General features: G+C 42.9%; 1 protein-coding gene across 1 annotated transcript in view; it reads right to left on the bottom strand.

Moving 5' to 3' along the window:
* Positions 1 to 17,898, bottom strand: part of LOC147722777 (cytosolic non-specific dipeptidase-like) — a 504,245-nt gene that overhangs the window by 291,442 nt on the left and 194,905 nt on the right. The window contains exon 4 of the mRNA XM_086965241.1: positions 11,745 to 11,907. Within this exon, the coding sequence (XP_086821367.1) occupies positions 11,745 to 11,907 (163 nt within the window). The remainder of the gene's footprint in view (positions 1 to 11,744; positions 11,908 to 17,898) is intronic.

A 17,898-nucleotide genomic window follows, 5' to 3' on the forward strand; every position in this document is an offset into this window, starting at 1 on the left:
GTGAAGTGCACAATCTGCTCTATATATGGTTCAAACTTCGACAAGGCTTCAGTATTAGATGGGTTGAATGTGGAACTAGCATCATGGCCCACCCCGCTGATTATGTGTGGCGACTTAAATTACACCTTGAGCCAAGGGGTTTGCAGGATGATAGCAAATATTACAATAGGAAGAAGCCTAAAGTTTTTAAAGCACTTCAGTCTGTACTGGGGGATCACGGTTTGGTGGATGCATGGCGGCCTTGAGGGGGTCGGATCCTGGGTATACATTTTATTTGGATCCACACCAGAAATTAGTAAGATTAGACAATTTTTTTCTATCGGGTCTTTTACTGTCTGGTGCTAACATTCAGGTGTACCCGCAGAGTTCATCGGATCATGGACCCCTAGTATTGAATCTTCGTAAGCTCACGGTTGGAATTATGCCGCAAACATTTTCATTTGACTGGAAGTTGCTACTTGATGTAGACTATTTAGAACATATGGAGGTCTGGATTAGGCAATTTTTGGTCATAAATCGCAATTCCGCAGGGATTGGCTTCGTGTGGGATGCTTTTAAAGCATGCTTTAGGGGGGAGACTCTTAGCTTTGGGCTGCATAAGCAAAACCAGATACAAACAGCTCTACATGAACTATGTGGCAGTCTTACAATAGCGGAAGAAAAACTGATGCAGGACAGGAGATCTCTGCTTTGCAGAAGGAGGTAGCCCAGTGTAAGGCGAGAATAAATTTACACTGGAGTAGAGAAATAGCCAGGAAACACTCTATTAACAGGAACCAAAGTTATGAATACGGGGGGAAACTGGGCGATGTTTGGTGCAAAGGCTTCAATCAAGAGAGGCGGCTCAAAGAATTAGATCAGTGGTAGACTCTAGGGGCAATATAGATACTGACGCAGGGATTTTAAACGTGTTCCATGATTATTGCGAGGAATTGTATACTGGGGAGTGTTATGATACACAAGCCGGGGAAGCACCTCTGCAGAGTCTTAACTGTGAAAAAGTGGATCTGCTAGATGCAGATATCTTAGAGGCACCTATTACTATGGAAGAGATTGAAGGGGCAATCAATAGTTTTAGCCTCTGGCAAAGCAGCAGGGCCCGACAAGGTCCAGCTGGAAATTTATAAACAATTTTGGGGAGAGCTTAAGGCCGATATGCTCACTACTTTTCAGTAGGCACAAGCAGGGGCCATGCCTTTGACCTGGGATGAGGCTAGCATAATTGTTTTAAAAAAGAAGGATAAACCGGCTGAACAGCCGGGCTCTTATAGGTCTATATGATTATTAAATTCAGATGGCAAAATGTATGCCAAAATCCTTGCACCCGGCTGGCTGAGGTATTGGCCCCATTGGTGTCAATTCGACAACATGGGTTTATACTTAAGAGGTGTACAACCAACCATATTAATAGGATGGTAACCCTGCTGGATATAGCTAACACCATGGGGAGCAAATTTAGCTTGATTTTATTAGACGCCGAACGTGCGTTTGACCGAGTTGCATGGGAATTGGTATGGGCTGTACTACGACAAGTTGGTTTTAAGCAAAGCTTCATCTCAGCCATCCAAGTTTTATACCAACGACCGACAGCTAAGATCTGCATAATGGTTCTTGAATCAGACCTGGTATATATTACACAGGGACAAGGAAGGGATACCCCTGCTCCCCCTTGTTGTTTTCATTATACATGAATCCCTTTTTAATGATACTAGACAAAGTGCAGGGATAGAGCCAAGAATATGGAGACAGGAACACTACCGAGTGTTCGCATATGCAGAAGATGTGGCAGTGGTTACTCCAAATCCTATGGTGGCCATGCCTAAGATAGAGCAGCTGGCACTGAAGTTTGGAGCCGCCTCAGGATACAAACTTAATATGTAAAAGACACAAATTTTGTGCTTACATCAAACTGGCTATAATGATCATCGGATCCTGAGTAAGGTATCATACTTGGGGGTCATAATAAGGACATGTTTTGAGTCATTGGTGGAGGCCAACTGGGGCAATATTTTAACTTCAATACGGAAGCAATTAGACCAGTGTGAATGTCTACACCTCTCACTCGTGGGACGATGCAATGTTCTTAAAATTTAAATTGTACCCAAAGTTTTATATTGTTTTAGATCTTTTCTGCCAAAAAACTCTCTGGTCCATCTGGCAGCATTGCAGTCAATATGCATTAGGTTTTTATGGGCGCAAGGGAAACCTCAAAGAGCTATGTGCTGTATGATTCTTCTTCATGCGAAAGGCAGGTGGGCAGTGCCTGATTTCACTTCATACTACCTTGTGTGTATACTGCAACGTATGAATATTTTACTATCGGGGGTAGAACCGCTTAGCATCACTAAGGGTCCCTCCATATATCAAATGCTGTTAGGCAGCAATGCAAAAAACGGCTATTTGTTAGTCTGGAGCCAAGTTATTATAAAAAACTAGGTTTAAGTTTTTAAATGCCGCCTATAAGGTGTGGAAAGCCATACGTAAATGCTATAGATTCAAGAAGGTTTCCCAGTATACCCTGTTTACAGCGACAGCAATCTTGCCCCCTATATTGTGGGATAGGATCATGGGCAGATGGCGGATTAGAGGTTTGCAATGCATTGGTGATTTATATGTTACTAGGGGTTTGATGTCCTTTGAGATGCTAGCTGAGAAATACCACCTTATAAGATCCAAACTTTTTAAATATTTACTAATTCGGGATTATTTATGCAAAAGTCAATGGGAAGTTGAATTAAATCCCTTAGTTGAAGCTCTAAAGAAAAACGCATGCATCGGCATTTAATTTATTATTAGACACCAAGGGTTGGGATTTACATGTCACAATACTAGGTGGAACAACAGGCTGGGGTGTGAAGGTACTCGGGTGGAATATTCTATCAAGCTAGTTGGAAGGTTATTGATGTCTGCTAATCTCTGTGCACAACACTATAGGCTAGAAAACAATAGGAGAGAGAGGGCTGGAGACACTCTCGGTCCCCCTGGGTTAAATGTGTCAAACAAAAAGAGAGTGTCATGCGCAAAAAGGTCTGTGTATGGACAATGAGGCAAAGACTGTAAAGAAGAATCCCTTCCAAGAACACACTGGAAATCTCTTAGGGATTACTTGGAAGCCCTCACTCACCAACCTGGTTGGTGACATGCTTCATCATCAGGCTCACCAGGAGAATCTGAATGCCTCCCTGGTGTGCCACAACGCCAGATAACTGCGGAGCTGGTTGTTGTGACAGTGATGTGAAAAAGTGATTTAAAAATGTCTAAACTGTACCAAACAAACATTTTTATTCACTGGTCAGTACGACATGGTTAAAAGGTATGTGTGGGAGAACTACCATAGATTATGATGGAAGTTTCCACTTTATAGTGGGGTCGACATGTTTCTGCCCATCTAACTGTATGATTTACTGGGCATTCTTCAGGACCGTGTTGTGTGTACCTCAGCGGTATGGGCGCGCTAAGGCCCACCCTGACCTGAGGACGTGAAAGTTAAAAACAGGAATAGTGGTGTAAAAATAAGTGCAAGAAAAACAAACCACAAGTTGTGGGAATTACCTCAATTACGAGGAACCTGTGTAGTCTGTAAAGATATAAAGACATACAAACATGTAAGACAAAACATATACATTATGCTTTCGAAATAAGAATGTTTCTTGCAAGGTCAGTCTCTGCAACATGGTGCTGTATATTGTTCTGGAGGTGGGCCAAGTGCCATAAGTTATAAGTTAGTGCAAGAAACCCTGTATGGTTGCCCAGGGGGGCATTACAGGCGTGAGGACATGCACTATGGTAAAAGGTAATAGGGCCACATGACAGAGTGGCTAGTTATACAACACACGTGAATAGCGATCAATGGGCCACGAATGTACAGCCAAACATGCTAGCCTCTAAATCACACGCTAAACTTATGAATAAGACATGATGATCTCACTTGTATTTTAAAAGATCCACGCCCCATAGGTCTTGGGAGGGGGTTGAGGCGACAATGGCACACCCTGTAGGGGGACATTAGATAAAGGAAAAGCTTGGTAAAGATTACATGCCAGAAAGTAGCAGAAGTATAGGTTACTTAGCTCTTTGTAAGTGCTGTGAAGAAGTCTTACGCCCGCAACGCCTGGCACCCGTTCGGCACCTAGCTTCTCCTGCAACCGAACCTCGTGGATGCGAGCCGGGGCGTGGAGGAAGCTAATGTGGAGTGCCGGTAGGGGCCGGGTGACGCGTAGCACACAGCAGCCAATCGGTGAGCTGCATTGGGAACGAGGCTTGAGAAGCAAGCCTGTGTGCCGGCCAATTGGTGAGGTGCATTTAAAAAGAGGCTTGGAAAGCAAGCCTGTGTTCCGGCCAAACATTGTGGCAGGTTCAGTAGGAGGCTTGAAACTCAAGCTTCGTTGGTATCTATGGGAGTTTCATATGCGGAACCCCGTGGATACGAGTACTTCAAACACGCCACTTCAAAGAAGAGGATTTTGGCAGCGCCTTAAAGATAAATTGAAATAAAAAGGGTTTTATTGATTTAATGGCCAATATTGCTGGATATCAATCACATATTGATGATTGTGGTGAGTGGGAAGGAACAGGTTTGAGGACGGAATGGGGACTTATATCAAGTGGACTCTCTGATAGTTAAGATCCCAGTGGCATGGTTCAATATACATTGTTGCCCTTGAGGGTGCAAAACAAAAGTTACAATTATGACTTAGCAGGTCTATAGACAGTGCAACCCAATCGAACTGGGAGACTGTTTGGGTGGGTGTTCAGCCCGTACTATGGGGAGCGCTGTAGATCCCATACTTAGGTTGGAAGATGGTATATTCAGGGAGCAAGTATCAAACATTACTGGAGGAATCTGAGAGACTGAGTGATCAGCGTTTTAATACAGTCGACTAGGGGATATGGTAATTTAGCCCATGCAGATGTGTGCCGAGTCTGTACACCCAGCGTTGCTCTTTTTCAAACAGTATAGTGGCGATGTTTCTCTCTGAGTCAATTTGCTCAATCTGTATCACACCAGGGAGGCATTCTGCTTCTCCTGGTGGGCCCGATGATAAAGCATGTCACCAACCAGGTTGGTGAGTGAGGGCTTCCAAGTAATCCGTAAGAGATTTCCAGTGTGTTCTTGGAAGGGATTCTTCTTTACAGTCTTTGCCTCAGTGTCCATACACAGACCTTTTTGCGCATGACACTCTCTTTTTGTTTGACACACAACACTATAAGACCGTGTTCAACCTCTATTAAACCCCAGCTAGTTTGTTAAAATGGGGTGGAGTAAATAACGGCAATTGTTTTTGCTGTGGAATGGAGGATTCTGATATTGTGCACATTTTTTTCTTGTGTAGGCACTTTAATAATTTTTGGGAGCACGTAGATTTTTTTTTGCGGAAATGTTGGGGGGCCCAGTGAGGCGGTCTGCTGCTCACGTGTTATTGGGGGTAGCTGAGAGTGAGGAATGGGACCAGCTGGCTAGTGGATATCGATATTTGATCTTTTTGGCTACAGCTAGGCCAGGTTATGTGTGGCCTCAATGTGGCTTCAGAAAGATGCTCCGATTTGGAATTATGGAGATTCTTTACCATCTTCAACTTAGAACATAGTTTATATGCACTAAAAGGTGCATATAAACTATGTCCTATTTGGATGAATGATGTGTTATGTTGGGGACATATCACACAAGTATTTGCACTTTAAGGAACTGTTTTGCACTTTGCACTTTATACCTGTAATGATGGTATATGTATTGCAAGCGACAAACTGGTTAACTACTATTTTTACCCAGTATGTTTTTCTTTCAGAACTATTCAGGTTTTTTAGATTGGCAATGGTGTTGCATTGTGGTGCTTAAAGCATATGTCAAACAATTTCATCAATTTGCTTTGAAGACTGTGTTGCATTATTTTCTGTGTCTCGTTTTATACCATTGACTATATAAATGCTATGTATTGCAACGATCATAGATTAATAATTAAAAAAATAAAAAATTAAGTTCACACCTTTGGAATGAAAGCACAAGGCAGAATGGCAGGGAACATTAGACAGACTATCTGTTTTTATGACCTAACATTTCCAGTCATGTTCACCTTTCCCATCCCTCCCTTAGCTTCCTACCCTTTGAAACATTCCCTGTATGGCTAAAAATGCCCTGTTTTATCTTTATACTAGGCCTGGACGAAATTTTAATTACGCCGGTGTAAGTCTCATAAACTCAGGATATCGCATTACGCTTGTTATGTGAGAGTCCTGAAATTACATCAAAGCACAATATTGTGTCATTATGCTGCCATTCGTGACTAAATCATAGTACGAGTGCACAGGAACAATTTGAACCCAGTGGCGGCACAGCCGGCATGACTCATTGGTGGTGAGGCAGGCGTGGAGGGGGGGTGAAGTAGGGTCCAGGGTGGGGTCAGACGGGGCGCTGTAGGGGCATGGGGTTGCGCAAAGAGAAAACATTTTTTTTATACTTACCTTGCCTCAGGCTCCCGCGTCTCTTCTCCTTGCTCCTGCTCTTCTCGTGGGACAGGAAACCGGGAACAACAGCCAGGTTACTCTGACCAATCACAACGCTGCAAAGCTGTGATTGGTTTTGAGCGTCCTGGTTTGATGCTCAACCGAAAAATGGGGGCTTGGGCTTGTTCTCCATGCAGGCTGTAATGCAGCCTGCATGGGGGACAGGGAAAGTGTGCATGATGGTTTAGGCGGCCCAAGAGGGCCGACCAAACAGTCATTGCGCAGTTCAGGAGTGGGTAAACCACTACCCCTCTGCCCTGCTCCGTGAGCAGAGCAGCAGGGAAACATACAATTATAATTATTATTTATTATTATTTGAAGGTTTTGTAGAGCGCGAACAAGATCCTTGCGGATATCAGAGCGCTTTCCAGTATTCAGAATTGCATAACACATAGGGAGAAGAATGGCAAATTAAAAACAGGTAAAAAGAATTGCGCAAGGAATAATAAAAGGGTGCAGAATACAATACGTGCTGACAAGAAACATGGTATAACATTAGAATCAGAGATCAAGAACAGTAGTAGAAAACTTAACGTGAATGTCTCGAATTCTTAAGTTCTATAACGTGAATGTCTCGAATTCTTAAGTTCTGTGGCTTCCAGGCTCCTGGGGAAAGTGGAAGGACCTCCCCAAATGGGCAGAATTATTCTTCAGATAGGTTTACTGTCTAGTCACGTATATTTTGCCATGAGGATCGCTTTTACATCTTTTTTGAAGGAGACGGTAGAAGAGTTCAATCTGGTTTCTGGGGGAAGAGAGTTCCAAATCCTAGGAGCCATTCCTGAAAAGGTTTGTTTATATGTTTTATTTTTGTTGAATCGTTGAGGTTTTAGAAGTAGGTTGTCTGCCCCCCTGGAGGACCTAGACCGGCTAGAGAATGTCTGTTTCTGAGCAAGGTAGATAGGAGCCTTGTGGTGTAAGGCCTTGTGTGTCATGCATGCTATTTTTAGATGAATTCTAGCTTCAAGCGGGAGCCAATTCAAGGCTTTCAGAACAGGGGAGATGTGAGAGCTTCTTCTCGAGCCCGTGATGAGTCTTGCTGCTGTGTTGCTGGAGGCTCTCAGGGGGGCTGTGATGACTTTTGGGAGGCCGCAAAGTGAGACACTACCATAGTCCACTCGAGGGATAACTAGCGCTTGAACAGCTGTCTTGAAGTCCTTGGCTGGCAGGAAGGGCTTTAGCTTCTTCAACATGTTGATCTGGAAGTTTGCTCCCTTTGTGGTGTTGCTAATGTGTTTCTGCATAGAGAGTTACTGTCTGGGGTTATACCCAGGGATTTTGCAGATTTAACGATAGTAGGTTGAATGTTAAATGCGGTGATATGTTGGATTAGGTCTTGCATAGCAGGGATATTAGCAGGTGGAGCAATAAGGAGGAATTCGGTCTTTAAAGCTTTCAATTTGAGGTGATTTTGTGCCAACCAGTTTTGGGTATTCTTGAGTGTGGTATTAAGCCGTTTAATGTCTTCTACGGTATTGATCTTAAGATAAACTTGTGTAGCGTCGGCGTACATATGATATTGCATGTTAGACTCCTGTAGCATTACAGTGAGTGGTTCCATAAATAGGTTAAAAAGTGTTGGTGATAGAGAAGATCCTTGTGGGACGCCCAGCCTTACTGGGGCTGGCTTGGAAAGGTTGTTGTTGATCTTGAATTGTTGTGTGCGGTTATGTATAAAAGAGGAAAACCAATTTAATACTACTCCAGACAGACCCATCCTACAGTTGAGAAGATCAATCAGATTCTCGTGTTTGACCGTATCGAAAGCTGAGGATAGGTCAAGAAGAATGAGAAGGCAAGATCCGTTCTGGTCAAGGATTTGTAGCGCATCATCGATGATGTGTGTCATGGCTGATTCCGTGCTTTGACCTGCTCTGAAGCCTGATTGATGAATGTTAAGAAGGTCAAAGTGAGCAATATGCTTAGTCAGTTGTTGGTGTTCGCATTTTTCAAGTAATTTGGCTAAGGTGGGGATATTGGAAATAGGACGGTAGTTGTTAAGATCAGTGGGGTCGGCAGTGGGTTTCTTTAGGATGGGTGAGACCTGTCCGACTTTGAGGGCGTTTGGGATGCATCCTTGATGCAGTGAAGTATTAATGATTTTGGTCCATAGCGGAAGAAGCCACGGTGTTAGGTCTTTGACAGCGTTAGCAGGAAGTGGATCGATGAGGTGGTTGGAAGGTTTCAGGACATTGAGAATCTTTCCTATGGCCTCTTCAGTGTAGGTGTGAAAGGAGGGCCATGTTGCTTCATTTTTCAGATCGTACTTTGAGTGGCTTTCAAGTGTAGAAGCAGGAATAGAAGGGGGATTATGCATAGGTAGTAGTGAGCACAGTAGACGATCATTTATGAGATCAGTCTCGATGGTGATCGTCTTCTGTGTAAAGAAGGCAGAGAATTGTTCACAATTGGGTTGAGATTGGTCTGCATTATGTAGCCTTAGAGGTGCCTCTTTAGATTGAGATTTGATTAGTTCAAAAAGCTTTTTAGGGCGATTTTTAGCTTGGTCTAGTTGTTGGCTAAAGAAGTCGGCTTTGGTGGGCTTGATCTTTTTGTAATAAGCATTTCTTTTTTTCCTTAGTAATTTAAGGTGAAAAGAGGACGGGACTGATCTCCAGTTACGTTCAAGGGCTCTGAGAGATCTTCTGTCTTCATTGAGTAGGCCATTATAGCACGGTTTAGAGTCTTTAGTGGAAATTCTCTTAAGTTGAAGGGGGCAACCTCGTTCATTATAGAGGTCATAAAATTGAGGTAGTGGGTGGTGAGGTCATTGACGTCTGAGATGCCAGCAGGTGGCAATAGCAGGTTGCAGGTTGCTATGGGTAATGAGTTTAGGTTGAGGCGTTTTAGGTCTCTTTTCCATACCTTTGGTTTTTTACTTGAATTGAGTTAAATTTCACTGTTTCTTCGATGAAGAAGGTGATAGTGTGATGGTCGGACCAGTCACAGGGTTGTATCGATTCCAGCTGAATGACGTCACTTTTGGAGATAAATAGATCCAAGGTTGATCCTTTCTTGTGTGTGGGGTTATTGCAGGTTTGGGTAAGGGCAAGGGTATCGAGGAAGCTTTTGAGGCAGTTGACCACTGAGTCTTTGTTGTCATTCCAGTGGAGATTGAAATCTCCAAGGTATATTTGGATGATTTGACGTCCATTGTTGGTTGAGATCAGTTCCATGAGCTGTTGTGAGAATATAAGGTTGTCGCCCGGTGGATGGTAGATGATATGAAGTGAACACGCTGTTTTGCCATTGCTACTGACGTTCAGGCAAAGATATTCGCATGTGAGGAAGATGGGGGAGATGGCTCTGGTAATAGTGATGCTACTCCTATGTATACATGCTATGCCTCCCCCTATCTTACCGGGTCTGTCTAATCGGATAATGTCATAGTTCGGGGGGACTATAATGTCCATCAGAGGGGTGGAGGATTCTTTAAACCACGTTTCAGTAAATATTAGAAGGTCTAGTTCCTTTGAAATGATGAGGTTGGCTATGTCTGCAGCATGTCTGGCAGCAGATCTGCAATTTAGGAGAGTGCATTTAAGCTGGGGAGTGATGAGGGAGAGGGAAGGGTCTTTGGTGAGTGGGACGCTTTTAAGATTGCTGTCGATGACCCCTCTGTTGTTGTGTCTAGGGGCTCTGAGTGGGTTGGGGGAATAGTAGAGATGGTTGACTGAGTGGAGGTAATGCATTTAATGCGAGAGGGTTCGTATGAGTGAAGGAGAGATAATAGATCACTTTCAGACAATGGGTTGATGGTTCATTTAGGGCGGGAGAGTGTATTGTGGAGGGGGATTGAGTTCCAAATGGGAGGCCAGAATATAGAGGTGTGTTGTGCACGTTCGCTTAAGTTAAAGGCTCTTGAGGAGAAATTGCGCCCAGTTAGTCTCGAAATCAAAGTTTTGAAAGATTGGAGTTCATTTTTGATATGGAGAAGAGTTGACATTATTTCCTCCAGCCTATGGTCGGCTTCCGTTGTGAGAGAAGTTGGAGGCAGTGTTCTGCATGAGGGTGGATGAGAAGGTGAAGGCATGGGTAGTGCTAGAGGGAGAGTAGTGTGAGAGGGATTAGGAGGGGTTGGAAGCTGTGTTCTGCATGTGGGTGGTTGGGAAGGTGAAGGTGTGAGTAGTGGATGAAGTATGGGAGAGGGAGGGGAAAATGGGGACAGGGAGAATTTGGATGGTCAGGCATTATCAGTGGGGTAGTGAGGTGTCGAGATATGAGTTAAATCCAGACTTCGGCAGGGGTGGGTGAGGTGGGGTGGGTAGGTGTGAGGAGTAACACTCTGGGGCAGTGGTGCTGGGATCAATGAGAGATTGGAGGATGTAGAAGGTGGAATTGAGGGGGAGGGTGGTTGTAATGAGGGGGGAGTAGCAGAGGGAGGGGGGCATTCGGAGGGTAAAGAGTGAGCCCAGTCATGGGTGATGTGGGGTGCGTGAGTGAGAGGGGCCACACTCAGGGACCGTGGTGCTGGGATCAATGAGAGATTGGAGGGTGTAGAAGGCGGAATTGAGGGGGAGGGTGGTAGTAATGAAGGGAGAGTAGTAGAGGGAGTGGAGCATTCAGAGGGTGATGAATGAACCAAGTCCTCGTGTGGATGAGAGAGATGTGATAGTGTGTGCAGTTGTGAGGAATAGCTGCTAAGGGGTGATTGGTCGATAAGGTTAGCACTATCGGGTGCTGAGACCAGGGAAGTATTTGTGTTAGGGTGTAGGGAGCTAAGCATTTCTGGTGTAAAGCAATGTTAGTTGGCGGGTTAGATGCTGTAGCATCGGTGTTGGAAAGACGAAAGTGTTGGATTGATGAAGTGTTGTGAGGGGGGTCAAAGGCAGTGGGGTCAAAGGCAGTGGGCGGCACTCCTCCGCCATAGCAGAGGGGCTGCCACTGTTTGAACCACTAATACGTGCCAAAGCAGTTTTTTTTTTTTAGCTATATTATTTTGCGCAAAATACAGCAGCGTGTCAAAAGTTGATGGCAGAGCATATTTTGAGCTAAAATATAGCACTAATTAAGAGATTTACATTTCATATAATTACACATCATTTTGCATAAATTTTCCGTCATTTCATAAAAGTATGCAAAAATACATTGTGAACATTTCCCCCCCTACTTTACACCCCTTTGCTGCTAGATCGCGTTTATAAGAGAAAATCTATTTTATGAGGGCTGCTTGTACAATCCCCCCAGGGCAGGTGTACAATAACACAGAAAAGAAAACGTAAATAGGTGATGAACACTCTTACCATTTTTCTCCACCAATGTGAATGGCTCTGTAGCCCATCCGTCAGCCTTCCTAGCTGGTTGTACATCTAAATGACCATAAAAGCAGACAGTAGGCTTTTTTGGGTCACTTCCAAACGTTGCCAGAATCACAGGTGGTAGAGGGATTATCTGCCCATTAGGAAACTGAAATTAATGTAATAGCAGGTCAGGAACAGCACACAAATGGAATAGTAATTGTTTAATTCACATTACCAAATGTAAAATGTTGATTTATGTTTGTTGTCACATAATCCCCGACTGTAGTGACACCTCTTTTGTGCCCTCTACCCAAATCATGTATGCAGGAATTTATATTATTACACCGAATGGCACAGCATTGATCTATCAAAATATGGACAACACTGCACATGCATATTTCTCTATTGACCAGGTACATAGATATTGTAATTAGACAAACATTGGATAGTGCTACATCACCTGTACATCTACATTGACTCTAAGCTAGTCCTACCGCTTACTCAAAGCCATACCCTACCCTTTGTCCTACTCTAAACCCTAAGCCTAGCCTTGCCCCAAACCTCACTCTCACCCTTACTCTAACACTAACTCTAATCCTAAAACTAACCCTAAGCTTAACTCTAACCCCATTTTAACACTAATATTAAGCCTAAATCTAACCCAAAACTGAACACGTTCCCTTCCCCTAATAATAATAATCCTAAACCTAAACATACATTTAATGCTTACCATAAGAGTAACCATAAACCTAAACAAAAAATTAACAGTATCCCTGAGCCTAGCCCTACACCTTACCTATTAGACCTGACTGCCTTAGGGCGGTCTTCCCCCCAACATTTTGCCTTCCTTTGCCACTTTTCTGACCTTGTTTTTACTGGCTTTGGGACTCTGTGCACTTTACCCCTGCTTACCAGTGCTAATGTGCTTGTGCTCTCTCCCCTAAACATGGTAATACTGGCTCATCCCCAATTGGCATATTTGACTTACTTATAAGTCCAAAGTACAGTGCACTGTACGCCCAGGGTATGTAACGTAAATGCTGCTAGTGGGACTCCAGCCCGTATTGTAGCTACAAAACTTAAGTAGCCTTCTAACCATGTCTCAGGCCTGCCAGTGCAGAGCCTGTATGTGCATTTTTAACTGAAATTTTGACCTGGAAAGATAAACTACTTGCTAGGCAGGGGCAGCTCTTCCATAATGGACCTGCTAAAACAGAATAAATATAATGATAATAAAAGCATTTTATTATAATTTTATCTTTGCCTAAAAGCTGACGACACCAGTCTTCAGCAAGGCATGGCGGGAGGGGGCCAGGCAATCCTGTTTGAAAGGCATGGCAGGGGGAGGAGTGTGGGTTTCTTTTAAGTACTCATGTGTAATTGGCCGGCCGTCCTAGGCTGGCAAAACACACATGCGCACTTGAGTTTTCCCAACCCAGCTGTGTTGTAAAGACGGGTTGGAAAAGCACCACAGGTTTTAATGCACTGTCTGAGCAGCCGAAAAAAACACTTAGACCAATTCCAGCACTTCTATCATGCTGGGAATACTATTTGCATGATAGAAGCACTGGGTTTTTGCATCTAGGAGCCTGTGCAGTTGTAGTCCTGGATAGGAGGAGAGAAGCAAGGTGGAGGCAGTTAGGGTGGCAGGTAAGTGGAATTTGAATTATTTTTAGTTGCGCGATTTATAAGTGTAATTCCCGATTGTGAAGAGATAGACGTTTCAAGTTTTCAAGTTTTGAGTCTCTGGACTCACAATTTAAAATCCAAACTTATCGTAAAGTTGGATATTAAATTGCATTTCTGAAAAAAACACCTTTATAAAGTTGGCATTTTCTTACTTTAGCCATTTGGTGCCTGCTGTCTGTCTCTGATACACGACTGGGGATGGTGACAACTGGGCTTTGTGTGTTTCCCCCTGGAAAGCCACACACAACGGGAGTGCAGGTGTGACTTGATGGGCCATCCTGGCAGGATGGGATGGAGGATCAGGACCCAGCCTCACTTACACCTGAATAGACTGTATTCTTGTTCTGTCGCCATAGAAAGGGCTGCATAGTCCGACTGTAGTGAGTCTAGAGACAGGGCAAGTAGCTCTGTGAACTTCAAAGGCATGTCTTTGAAGTCTCTCCCACTTCAAAGGCACAACAGGATATAAGTACTGGACGTCAAACAGCACCATTTCACTATACCTTCGGGCCTGTGAAGGCTCTGCCAGGAAGAAGGGTTGCTGTGCTACTGAAGGACCACCACTCTGCAGACTGCTCCTTTGCTTGACTCCTGCCTTGCTGTGCTGACTGTTTTTCACAGTCTTTGGTAAGAAAGACTGAAGCTGCATCATTTGAACCCATAGTGACTCCAAGGACTAGCTGGCTGGCATCCTGCTCTGAAGTCTCAGGGACATAGAAGGCAGCAGCCAGGAGTATGTACTTCTGCTCAGCCGGCCTCACTGGGTTTCTGTATCCAGCCTATGCTCTAACACATTCAGCCTGAACTTTTGACATGGTCCCTGTCCGGTGTGACCAGATATCCCCAGTAAGCGCTTATTGCTTCTAAGTGCTATTTTACAGTTTATTTTTTAAAAATTCATAATTCTACTTATTGGATGTTTGTAATTTTGGTCTTGTTTCATTTATTTAATCAATCTCTATTTTTCTAACCTGGTGTGGAATCTTTGTGTGTGGTGTTTTCACTGTTTAACTGTTTGAAGTGTTGCACAAATGCTATACACATTGCCTTTAAGTTAAGCCTGACTATTCTGTTTCAAACTACCAGAGGGTAATCACAGGTTCATTTAGGATTTGCCTGCTTATTACCTTGACTAGGATTGTGGTTGCTGATTGACTTGGGCTCATACCCTAATCAACCAACAATCCATTTTCTAACATTACAGAAAACCCAACCTTCTCTCTAATACTGAATGCAAACCTAATCCTTTCCATAACTCCTATCCTGATACTATCACTATCAAACTAACCTTAATATTAACACTAACATTGCTTCTAACACTGTGTCCAACACAAACACTAGGGGCCCAGTTATAAGTTACATGATGGAGTTCCTTATTGGTATTCCTCCGGTTGGAACTACAATGACCATAAGTATCCGCACATCTAGGGTGGAAAAATAGAGCCAAAATATTGGCTAGCCTTGAAAGATGCTCAATATTAGTAGGAAAATGATGGATCTGGTAGCCCAGTCCACCAGCAAACTTACAGGTTACAAGGAGTCACGTGTCCCTTTAGGTCAGTGACCATCACTGTATTTTTTCCTACTTGTGACCGCCATTTGAAGAATGGTGGTCCTTGGAAAGTAACTATATCAACTAATTACATAATCAATTAACAGCCCCAATGTACAGTGAGAAGGTTTTGTGTGTTAGGAGTATTTTTTTTAAAAAAATGTTTACTAATGAATTCCTGCTTTGGGAGCTTGTTATTGAAAAACAAAAAACTCAATGGGGTTACGAATCACAAGTCTGACAGGGCTTTTTAGGCAAATGCTCCTCTCTGCAAAAACTCAAAATTATCCCCTTAGTTTAACAGTAGGTCTCATACATGATATCTAACACTAAGCACAAGGTTTGGGATCCCCACTGGTGTCCGATGAACCCTTTGGAGATTCTGGACAGCTTGGCAGGGACCAGCTACCGACTTGGTGAGAGTACTTTCATCAAAACTGAAATGCAAATCGCCTGCCATAACATGGCAGCCAGTCAATATTTGTGTTCTACTCTAAAAACCATCCTTGAAATTGTTTTTTTTTCTGATATAGAAAGTAATTAGGGCCCTGACACGCAGAGCGTTTTCCCAATGTATGTGGTGGTATATGTTCATTTTTCCTGTCGCTGTTCACTATGCTTTGCATAGTGGTCCCAGGCATAATAATATGCTTCAGAATTTCCCTATTTGTGAAAGTTCCTCATTCATTTGTGAAGGAGATGGGTAACTGCTCCACGCCATAAAGTATAGACAACAACCAATCACATAACTTATTCCTCTAAATCGATTTACACTGGCAACAGCAGAGGTCTGGCTATGTGCTGAAGAACATGAAATGCACGCCCTCATTTGACAGTAAAAAGCAATTTTTATTTTCAGCCCTTAAAGACATAAGAGCAAATATTAGTATCTTGTTTGTTCTCTTCAACTTGATTTCACACATTCTCGCCAGCCTGTGCAACTGGAGTATGTACAACGCATGCTTTGTAACCTTGTCTTAAACCTTCTCTTTTCACTCTGACTAGGCCAAATGTTCAACCCTTTTAGTCTCCATTATATTTTCACGGACTCTCTCCCACTTTTGGCTTTCCGCGCTATGTTCTGCGGTCCACTGCACTTATTTGAGTATACACATCTCACAAAAGCACCTTAGTACACTCTTTTCTCACTCCCATAATTACACGGATAAGTGCCTCTATCCCACACTTCCTGTGTTGATCTCATTCTGCTGCATGTGATGCTAAAATCACTGCACCCCTCAGTCTTCAACCTACCCATGAAGTGTACATTTAGTTCCTCAATACCCTGTCTGAGATGTAGAATTGCTGCTGTACTACAGTTGAATTTCTGGATACAGTAGTGTAGCAAGGGGGAAGCGGTCCGTCTCAGGCGGCACGAGTTTTGGGGGCAGAACACTCCACTCTTACTTGCGGCTGTTGTGGGGTAGCAAGGACAGGGATCGGTAGCCCCCCTTCCTACATGCGGCCGCTGGTGGCAAACTTAGGGGCCATCACAGGCGGCAATGAGTCTTGCTATGTCACTCTTTGGATACCGCTAATCCGCTGTTATCACTACTGCCAGCTCTCTAGAACATTGCCTCTCTAGTGTGATATCATCTGAGCTATGCTATAGATACGCTACTCTGATGTAGATAATTATTCATCTGGCAACAGTTGCGGAACCTACCACAACTGCAGCAATTTAGTGTTATATTTCTTGCATTAAAACAAAAAAAGCTTCAAAATGTAATCTGCATAAAAAAATATATATTGTAAAAAATCTTTCTTTCAGACGATTAGCGCTGCTCCACAACAGGGTCAGACTGGGAAAGAAATTATGAGCGGGTACCAAAACAAAAGTGGCCCCTATTAAGGAAATCCAACAAAGTGCAAAATTGTACAGTTCTGATCTTGTAAGGATACACTGTATAAGTGTTTTGCAAGGTATGAAGACAGAGTTGATCTGAGCTTGCTTCGGGCAATGCATGTGGTAATATCAGGGAACTAAACTGGGGGAAAAACCGACCTAATGGACCATAACACAGGCCCACAAACAGCCATAAAACACCTCACATTAACTTGTCAGATAAGACTATAAGGCACTGCCTGATTTCCCTATAGGCCAGTTCAACCCTGTTCCACAATTGGGCTGCACAAGTGATCCATATGTTTTTGTATTATTGCACTTGAGTAAAACTGTTAAGTGAATCCATCTCATTTTGTGGAAATCTAATTTACTGGAAGGAAAACTAGCACCATTATGTGTTTAATCTGGCACAATTCATTTAAATATACACAATATCAAGAAAAATGTTTAATGAGATCAGCTGATTCATTATTGCTAATAAAAACTGGCAAAACAGAGGGAATGACTCTTCTTCAGCAGTGCACAATCTGCATGTAATGTCTGTTTTGCCCTTTAGGCAACTATACTGTAGGCCTCTTATTAGCAGTTAACAAAACCCTGCTCTAGTTAGCCTTCTCTTTCGCTCTATACTGAGTGGACGTTTTCAGTACGTTTGCCATATGTTATTTGCATATATACTTAGCACCATCCAACTATACCTCTTTTATTGTTGAATATTTTTCTATTAAAGGTTCAGAAAAGATAAATCTACAATAGTAATACACAATGAATAGGTAGTACCAGCAATTAAAAGGATGCATTTGTAGGATTACTTCTAATGTGAGAAAGGTAATACAAATCTAAGTACATAAATTAGATATATTCTTTGTATAAAAAAAGAAGTAAATAAGTGGAAAAAAAAATAGGGAAGTAGAAAAAGGAAAGGAAAAAAAGAGAACAAGGAGAAAATTAATAGAAAAATATAGAGTAATTAGAAAATAAAATAAATTATATTTAAGATAAAGGTGAGTAAAAAGAAAGATATGTAGAGAAAGGTAACCAATATAAGTCACATTTAAGTTCTGTCATAC

This window comes from Lissotriton vulgaris, chromosome 4_1 (assembly GCF_964263255.1).
Source record: "Lissotriton vulgaris chromosome 4_1, aLisVul1.2, whole genome shotgun sequence".
NCBI lineage: Eukaryota > Metazoa > Chordata > Amphibia > Caudata > Salamandridae > Lissotriton > Lissotriton vulgaris.